This window comes from Rhagoletis zephyria, unplaced genomic scaffold (genome assembly GCF_001687245.7).
Source record: "Rhagoletis zephyria isolate East Lansing unplaced genomic scaffold, Rhagoletis_zephyria_1.1 Rzeph_scaffold_03237, whole genome shotgun sequence".
Taxonomy (NCBI): Eukaryota; Metazoa; Arthropoda; class Insecta; order Diptera; family Tephritidae; genus Rhagoletis; species Rhagoletis zephyria.
Window position 1 is genome coordinate 35,197 of NW_016160320.1, and position 10,190 is coordinate 45,386.

General features: G+C 46.1%; 1 protein-coding gene across 1 annotated transcript in view; it reads left to right on the forward strand.

The window, feature by feature from the left end:
* Positions 1-6,671, forward strand: part of LOC108368657 (uncharacterized) — an 8,720-nt gene extending 2,049 nt beyond the window's left edge. The window contains exon 2 of the mRNA XM_017623546.1: positions 4,658-6,671. Within this exon, the coding sequence (XP_017479035.1) occupies positions 4,728-6,671 (1,944 nt within the window). The 5' untranslated portion in view covers positions 4,658-4,727. The remainder of the gene's footprint in view (positions 1-4,657) is intronic.
* Positions 6,672-10,190: the final 3,519 nt, after the last annotated feature.

Sequence of the window (10,190 nt, forward strand, 5' to 3'; positions counted from 1 at the left end):
TGTCTGTACGGGCAAATGCTGCCAGCACCGTTATAACAATACCCGTAGGTGGCGGCCAACAAGAAGAAAGGCGTAAAGCACATCGTGTTGGCTTCCATCAGGAAAATCGTGAAGCGGAAAATGAGCGGCGTCAGCGAGATTCGCGCAGATGCTCGGTGTGTACTGAAAACCATTTTATCGCAAATTGAAATAAATTCAAGGTAATGTCATACAATTACAAATGGAATATGGTTAACCGCATGAAGCTATGCCGGTCGTGCCTTAAGCCACACGATCCCAAGTTTTGTAACGAACGTCGAGAATGCGGTAATTGTGTAATTGTGTAGCAAAACATCATACTCTGTTGCACAAGCCGATGTCAAGCAACGATAGCACTCCACAAAACATTGTGGGGATACATGTACAAAAATATTCGAATGTTTTGTATCGTATTTTGCCTATTACAATTCACTCGCGGAATGCTACTGTGGACAGTTATGCACTTTTGGACGATGGATCAGGCCCTACAATCATAGAACATGATATAATCAAGAAGTTGCAACTGAAGGGTGAAGAATCCGAGCTTTGGTTGCGTTGGACTGATGGTTCTGTTCGTGTTGAGGAAAACTCCGCGCTAATCAATTTGCAAGTGTCAGCTCAAGCAAAAAATAAGATGTATACGTTGCGCGACGTACGCACAGTCAACAAGCTTGACTTGCCTCCGCAAACTTTGGTAATGCCAGAACTCTCGCAAAAATATAAACATCTCAGGGGGCTGCCAGTACAGTCATACAAAGATGTGGTACCCCAAATGATAATTGGCTTAAGTAACAAGCACGTAGCAATGCCCATGAAGTTCAGGGAGGGCAAGATCGATGAGCCAGCCGCAACGAAAACACGTCTGGGATGGACAATCTACGGTGTTTTAAAATATAACGAACAGAACCTACGCGATGATTTGCAATTACACATATGTGAATGCGACGATGACTTAGCTATCCAGAAGCTTCTAATTGAAAGCATGAAACATGAAAGCGCAGATATACAAAGCCAACCATGCGATTTAAAATATGAACATGATAAAAATCGACTTGCCAAATACGTCGAACGCACCGGCGACCATTTTACGACTAAGCTACTCTGGCGTTCAAGTAATATATCACTGCCAGACAATTACGAGGTGGCGAAGCGTCGACTGTAGTGCTTTGAGAAGAAGCTCAACCAGGATTCTGACTTTAAAGAGAAGGTAATCGCGCACATACATGGCATGAAGGAAAAGCAGTACATTCGCAAGCTGAATGAATGTGAAGTCCATATGGATTATAAGCGTAAATGGTATTTACCTATATTTTCGGTTAGAAACCCCAACAAGCCAAAAAAGACAAGATTGGTTTGGGATGCTGCTGCTGTCTACAAAGGATTTTCTCTAAACGGATGCCTGGAGAAAGGACCTGATTTATTAAGACCGCTCACGAATATCCTTTACAATTTTCGCATCGGTAAGATCGGCATCTGTGCGGATATCTGTGAAATGTTTCACAGAGTCAGTGTAGACGAGGAGGATCAGCATGCACAAAGATTCCTTTGGCGTGATTGCGATGACTCTCGAGCGCCAGATGTCTACGTCCTGAAGGTTATGTCATTCGGAGCCAGCTGCTCACCATCAATCGCACAGTACGTCAGAGTTAAAAACGCGGAAGAATCTTTACAGGAGTTTCCAAGGGCTGCCAAGTCAATAATTGAACGGCATTACGTGGATGACATGTTGGACAGCGCTGATAGTCCACAAGAAGCCATCCAGCTGGCCAGAGATGTAAAGGAGGTGCATAATCGCGGTAACTTTCACATCAGAGGTTGGGTCTCAAACTGCGCCAAGGTAGTTTACGCTCTCGGCGAGACTGAACCTATGAACGATTTCTGTAAAGCCGGGAAAACAATCGACCAAGTGGTAGAACCAGAAAAGGTGCTCGGGTTGTGGTGGCAAACGAGCAACGACGTGTTCACATTTAACACGAAGTTTACCAAGGCAAGCAACGAAATCTTAAGAGCCGAAAGACTACCGACTAAGGGGGAACTACTCCGACTGCTGATGTCAATATATGACCCACAAGGATTTCTGTCGTTTTATACGATTTGCATAAGAACATTGTTGCAAGACATACGGAGAAGTGGTATTAATTGGGATGACACAATTCCTGAAGAATTTGCATGCAGATGGAAACAATGGCTCTCAATATTTAAGCATGTCTGCGAGGTGAAAATTCCGAGATGTTACTTTGGCAACTTTAAAAACGATGATTGTAAAGTCGAGCTACATGTTTTCGTGGACGCAAGCGAGTCTGCAAGCGCAGCTGTGGCCTATTTCAGGATTTTGAACGATCACGGAATTCATGTGGCTCTAGTCAGCTCGAAGACTAAGGTTGCGCCTTTGCGCCCAATATCAATACCGCGAATGGAATTGACCGCAGCGGTTCTAGGATCACGCCTAGCAAATGCGATTGTTCAAGGGCATGACTTCGAAATTCACGATACACATTTTTACACAGATTCAAAAACAATACTGACTTGGCTGCGTTCCGATCCACGTAAATACAAACAATTCGTAATGTTCAGGGTAGCTGAAATACAAGAAAATAGAGACATATCAAAATGGCATTTCGTGACCACCAAACAAAACGCAGCGGATGCAGCAACCAAATGGAAAAATACAAATGAATTTGCTCCACCTAATGCATGGTTTACCGGCCCGGATTTTTTACGGCTGCCACAGGAAAGGTGGCCAAAGTATGAGTCTGTTACGTGCAAGATTAATTCTGCGAAGGAAGAAGAGAATCTATGGTTACAATGTGCCGTTCAATTCAACGTTAAGCCTATCATTGATGTTAACAAATTTTCCAAATGGGAACATTTGGAGAGATGTGTAGCCTACGTAAGACGTTTTATCGAAAACTGCAGGAGTAAACGGCGTCTACAAGTTAATCCGTCGTCCAAGCCAGCCAACCTGACCGGCGACGAGCTTCTCTGGAGCCGCCGTTTCCTCTACCGCCTTGCTCAAGCCGATGCGTACCACCACGATATCATTAATCTGAAAAAAGACCCTAGATGCACATTGCCGAAGTCTAGTTCGCTAAGAAAGCTATCACCATTTCTCGACGATGACGAAATAGTTCGTATGCGCAGCCGCTTGGAAAGGGCTCCCATAGAAGATTCGGCAAAAAAACCCAGTCATTTTGCCAAAAACTCACAAGATCACACAGCTTATAATTGATTGGTACCACCGAAAATATCAGCATGTCCACCATGACACGGTCCTCAATGAAATATTTCAGCGATTTTACATCCCGAGCTTACGTCGAACTCTGCGATCTGTACGCCTAAACTGTATGTCCTGCAAGTTGCGCAACGCAAACCCGCATCCGCCTGAAATGGGACCACTACCTAAAGGACGCTTGGCGCCATATACGAGACCATTTTCTTACGTGGGTATTGATTTCTTCGGCCCGTTCTTCGTGACAATTGGAAGGCGTACAGAAAAAAGATACGGCGTGTTATTTACCTGTATGACCTGCCGCGCCATCCACATCGAAGTGGCACACTCACTCAGCATGAACTCCTGTGTAATGGCGATACGAAATTTCATTTCCAGAAGAGGTCAACCCATAGAAATATTCAGCGACAATGGTACTAACCTGGTTGCAGCTGAGAAGGAGTTACGTAAAGCCTACGAAGAATTGGATTTCGATGCTCTACAGGAGAAACTAACAACCACGGAATGCAAATGGACTTTTATTCCACCAGCAAATCCTCACATGGGCGGCGCCTGGAAGCGATTGATACGCTCAGTAAAGAACGTAATGTACCACATCGTTACTCCGGACACCAAGCTAACAGACGAGAAACTACATAATCTGCTTTTAGAAGTGGAAAGTATTGTCAACGGTCGTCCGCTTACTTACTTATCGTTGGACGCAGCCGACCAAGAAGCTTTAACGCCCAATCATTTTTTGCTGGGTAGCTCCTCTGGCAGCAAACCACCAAGCAAATTCTGCTCAACAGACAAATATGTTAAAGGTTCCTGGCGCCACTCACAGTACCTAGCTGACATGTTTTGGAAACGATGGGTAGCCGAAGTGCTTCCAACTCTAACCAGAAGGTCAAAATGGTTCGACCATACGCAACCAATCGAAAAGGATGACGTGGTAATCATCATAGACCCTAATCTTCCTCGACACGTCTGGCCAAAGGGTATTGTAACCAACGCATATACCTCCAAAGAGGGCCAAGTAAGAAGCGCTACTGTTCGCATATCGGTCGGCGAGTACCACCGTCCAGCTGCAAAGATAGCACTGCTAGACATCAGACGAAATAGCACCGACACTGTTGCCTAGATGAAGGTATTTTCTCCCATGGATCGCAATACCGGAGGGGAGAATGTGGCAACATCGTCTCGAAGGAGGGTGGCTACACAAAAATGCAACACTGTTTTGTGTATCAAGTGTCCTCACTAGTTTTTTCTTTTAAAATCGAAAATTCATTAACGTACGATTGAAGTAATCTTTACATACAAATAAAAACTAAGTTTTTTAAAGCGTTTCGCTTGCTTAATACATAGTACAAAGTAGAAGTTTCATTTGTATTGAGCAGCAGTGCTCTTAAAATTAGTTATTTCCAACACTAGTCAAGTCGCATTTGCTGCGGTAGTATACGTTCGAGTACTTCATATTAATGGAGTTGACGTTCGCTTCATTATGGGCAAAACACGCACAGCACCAGCGAAACTGATGTCGATCCCGAGACTCGAGTTACAGGCCGCAGTATTGGGCACCCGCTTGTACAAGCTCATCGAGGACAGCCACGAGTTCAACATAGGGCGAGCAGTTTTTTGGACCGACTCCCAGACGGTTCTGCAATGGGTGCATTCGTCGGAAAGAAAGTATAAGGCGTTCGTCGGCCATCGTATAGCCGAGATTCTCGGCACAACGGCAAAAGAGCATTGGCGATGGGTGTCAACTTGTCAAAATGCAGCAGACGTAGCAACACGCCCCTTGTGCCCACCCAAGTTCGACAGTAGCAGCCGTTGGGTAAAAGGCCCCGAGTTCTTGCAGCACGACGAAGAGTATTGGCCCACGGCCACGATCACAGCGTCACCAGTACTCCCAGAAGAAATATCCGTTCCAGTTTTGGTGGTGCAACACGGCAGTGCCGTCATAAATTTTTCACGGTTTAGCTCCTTCACAAAGCTATTACGAACAACAGCCTGGGTGATGCGAGCAACAATACCATTTCGAAAACAGAGCAACAGTACAACACCCATGTCGCCAAGCCTCACAGCAACAGAGATAAAGAAAGCAGAGCATATGGTATGCGAACTAGTCCAACGAGAATGCTTTTCGAGCGAGATCGCAGGTTTGTCAGTCGGCGGTAAAATCGCCAAAAGAAGTTCGCTGTATAAGCTTTCGCCGTATCTCGAACAAAGTGGCCTATTAAGATTGAGCGGACGCATCGACGAGGCAACATACCTACCAATGCAAGCACGACGACCGATATTAATGCCTGCCAAACATATCGTGTCAACCCTGATTGTACAACATTTTCACAAAATAAATCATCACCAGAATTCCGCCATCACCATTAATACCATCCGACAACAGTTTTGGATACCGAATTTGAAACCGCTCCTCAAGGCAGTTCAGCAAAGGTGTCAACAGTGTATGATCGACAAAGCAAAGCCAAACCAACCTATGATGGGTCAGCTGCCGGTCGACAGCATTACTCCGTTCGTACGCCCATTTACATACACAGGCGTCGACTTGTTTGGCCCTATTAACGTCACCATCGGGAGGCGCAAGGAGAAAAGGTTGGGCGTTATATTCACCTGCCTGACAGTTCGAGCCGACTTGAGTACCGATGCGTTCATTTTGTGCCTGCGGAATTTTGTAAACCGACGTGGAACGCCGTCCAGAATAAGGAGTGATAATGGGACAAATTTTATTGGCGCACAAAGGGAGTTGAGGGCAGCTGAGCAGTTGTTAGACACTGACCGCATTCAAGCCGAGGCTGGCAGACACAACATCGAGTGGATATTTAACTGTCCGCTGAACCCCAGTTCGGGTGGCTGCTGGGAGCGCTTGATAAGGATTATAAAGTCGCTGTTAAGCAAGACGTTGCGTGAGGTAGCCCCAAGACCCGACACTCTGCACAGCGTGTTAATAGAAGCGGAGAATATCATCAACTCCCGACCGCTAACTGACCTGCCTATAAGCCATGAAGAAGATGAGCCGTTAACACCCAATCACTTCTTGTTGGGGTGCGTTAATTCAACGCAGACGCCGCACCCAGTTGACGAGAAGATTTGCCTAAGGAAGCAGTGGAGAATCGCGCAAAACCTCAAGGACCGGTTGTGGAAGCGATGGACAACCGAGTACCTGCCTCAGCTATTGTGCCGTACTAAGTGGCAGGACAAAGCAATACCGCTTCAAGCGAACGACCTGGTGATATTGTGCGACTCAACGCTGCCCCGTAGTCAATGGGTACGCGGCCGCATAACTCAAGTTTTTCTCGCCAAAGACGGACAAGTACGTATCGTGGAGTCGCGAACGAAGAGCGGACTACTACGCAGACCAGTTTCGCGCTTAGCAAAGTTAGAAGTTGGTGGTAAATCCTGTGAGAATTCACGGGGGGCGGGGCGTTAGCAACCCTGGTAGTTTGCTGAAAGTGGCAACACCGCGAATAAGAACTGCAACCAAAATGTATGTTTAATACGCCTTAACTGCAACCAACTTTGGTACATATTTTCGTCGGCCATGACAGAAGGACTCTAGACAGCGTACGAGCAACACAAGTGTAAAACCTTCAACAACAACAGCAGGCTTAAAGCTAAAACCTTCAGCGTTCAACCACTTACCGATTGCCGTTCATATATATATATATATATTTTATGTTTTAAAAGTACAAGTTACGCGCTTACGTGTTTGTAAAAGTAGAAACCTTAATAATACGTTTTTATACAACTCAAACGTGTTTACTTTATTCGTTCTAAATCCTTCGTCGGTAAGCAGAAGCAGTTCTTACACTTCAACAGCGCCATGTAAATGAAAACTCAACACCGCAGAATTTTTCTGTAGTTGTAGCCCGTAGCGCAGAAATCTGCGGATTTAGATTTTTCCGTGTCAGCTGATTTCTCCTTCTTTAGATGGTTGCCACTTCGTCAGTTTTACAGATGGTAAAAAAGATAAAGGGTTCCTATTCAAAATGTGTTTAAAATATTTGAAATTTAATATTGAATAAGGTTTTTGTTGAAAACTAAGCAGTTTATATTTAGCTAAAATCTATTGAAAGGGTTGAAAGGGTAAGTTTATGAAAAGGCATTGATGAGTGGCAACAGTGTANAAGGGTTCCTATTCAAAATGTGTTTAAAATATTTGAAATTTAATATTGAATAAGGTTTTTGTTGAAAACTAAGCAGTTTATATTTAGCTAAAATCTATTGAAAGGGTTGAAAGGGTAAGTTTATGAAAAGGCATTGATGAGTGGCAACAGTGTAGTAAGCAACACTGAGGACTCCTGTAATCGACAAAATTCTGCATATACAGACTGCGTTTAAGTATACGTTCTGCGTTCTCGACTAATTTCAGCTTTACATTAGCATCGTAGTTAACTAATGACTGTGAAAATGGCCCTAAAATGTATTAGCCCACATGTTGCCAATTTTGTTTTCGTCTGCCATGCGAACAGCTGATTCTAGCTAAAACGGGTTTTTCACCAAATGTAATTTTTGTGTTGCATTATTCAGCCTTATCATTTTCATTTTCGCCGAACTGGTGCACTTTTCACTTTTGGTTTCCATGTATTAACTATGGGCGGAATAAAAAGTTTGGGTGAATTTTCTTTCGGTCGAAACTCAGGATAAGGCTGATTGTGTTTATTTAATGCTAGCCTGATCCATTGATGAAATTGATGGTACAATTGTACTTTTTTGGTACATTTTGTAAGCCAAAAGTACATTGGTACTACATTGACATTTTTGATACGATTTTGTCGAAATACGGCACTGCACCACACTTTGTATATTTGGAAACCAGGGTTTCGGAGTGCAATGGGGTATAGTCATTGCGCTGGGTATGCAGTTACAGTTGCATGGCTATACTCAATACCGACTCTTGCGTCCTCGTTCGCGCACTCTGGACAACGTGAGCAACCCATGTGCGAGATGCGGTAACCAATCCGAGTGGAGCCTTGGGTCACGGCTGTTCACCAGTAGGTGCGGCTGCAAGCGGGTGTCTGCTTAGAGCAAGCGGCTCGCTATATAAACGTGTATTTGGTTGCGAAACCACCCCCGTCCCAGCATCGAGTTGTGCGCTGGGCTTGGGACCCGCCATGTAAAAACCACTTCCAGTGAAGAAGCAAGGCAAAGCCTCGGATGAGACCCCCTTTATGATGACGACCACGGCAAATGTTTAAAGGACACAGATTTGAGGGCATGCACCTGGAATGTCCGGACCCTTAATGGGGAAGGTGCCTCTGCCCGGCAGGTTGATGTCCTCGTAAGGACAAAAGCTGACATCACCGCCATCCAAGAAATGCGTTGGACGGGGCAAGGCAAACAATGTATGGGGCCTTGCGACGTCTACTCCAGCTGCCATGTAAAGGAGCGCAAATTCGGAGTTGGATTTGTGGTGGGAGAGAGACTCCGTCGCCGAGTACTGTCGTTCACCCCGGTGGACGAGCGTCTATCCACAATCCGCATCAAAGCGAGATTCTTCAACATCTCGCTCATCTGCGCCCATGCCCGACGGAAGAGAAGGATGAGGCATCCAAGGATCTCGTGGCCATCGGGAAGGCGAAAGCCTCCAAAGCCATGGGTCCCGACGGAATATGCATGCTGATGCTGAAAAATTTGGGTCCTGCGGGGGTAGCGTACCTAACGGAGGTCCTCAACTTGTCAATGGCCACTCTCATCATCCCAGACATCTGGAAGGTGGGGAGAGTGGTCCCACTGCTCAAACCGGGGAAACCTGCCAACAAAGGAGATTCGAATCGTCCGATTACACTCCTTTCCCCGGTAGCGAAGACACTCGAGGCCTTGCTACTCCCGTACGTCACAAACCACCTGACCCCAGCGAAGCATCAGCATGGTTTCCGTAAAGTGCACAGTACAACAACAGCACTTAACGCCATAAACACTCAGATAACTCGTGGCCATAACCGTAACCGTCCCTGTGAGAGAACGATTCTAGTAGTGTTGGACTTGTCAAAGGCGTTTGACACCGTCTGCCATTCCACGCTACTAGAGGATATAGAGGCCTCCTCTCTCCCACAGAGGCTCAAACGGTGGTCGGCAAATTATCTGAGTGGTCGACATTCGTCGGTAATATTTAGAGACAAAACGAGTAAGCAGCGAAAAATAAAACAGGGGGTTCCTCAGGGTGGTGTCCTTTCCCCGCTACTGTTTAACTTTTACATTTCAAAGCTCCGTCAACCACCAGAGGGAGTCTCGATTGTCTTCTATGCCGACGATTGCTCGATCATGGCGACTGGGAATGGAATTGATGACCTGTGTTCGAAAGTAAACGGCTATCTCTCCGAACTTTCTCGCTTCATCACTGCAAAGTGTCTAGCCCTCTCCCCTACGAAATCCTCCGCGACCTTGTTCACAACCTGGACGGAGGAGGTCAGGCTACCGCTGGGGATTCTCGTCGATGACACACCAATTCCGATGGTGAATAACCCCAAAATACTCGGAGTAACATTCGACAGCCTGCTCTCCTTCTCTGCGCACTCAACCGCTATTGTCAATAAAGTACAGAGCCGCAACAAGGTCCTCAAGTCGCTAGCCGGCAGTACTTGGGGCAAAGACAAAGAAACGTTGCTGGCAACATACAAGGCAATAGGCCGGCCGGTTTTGAACTACGCAGCGCCAGTGTGGTCGCCAGGGACTAGTAGGACGCAGTGGACGAAGCTACATACTGTACAAAACACCGCACTCAAGACAGCGACGGGATGCCTCTTGATGTCGCTTGAACACCACCTGCACGGTGAGGCGCAAATGCTACCTGTAAAGGAGCATAATATAATGCTCTGCAAGCAGTTCCTGATCGGGAGCCACAGAAGTGGCCACCCAAGCAGACAGCTGCTTGCAGAGGAGCCCTCGCCTAGGCACGTCAGGAGGCATCTATATGAACTAACGGACGAAGTCCAGAGGTTCATTAAGC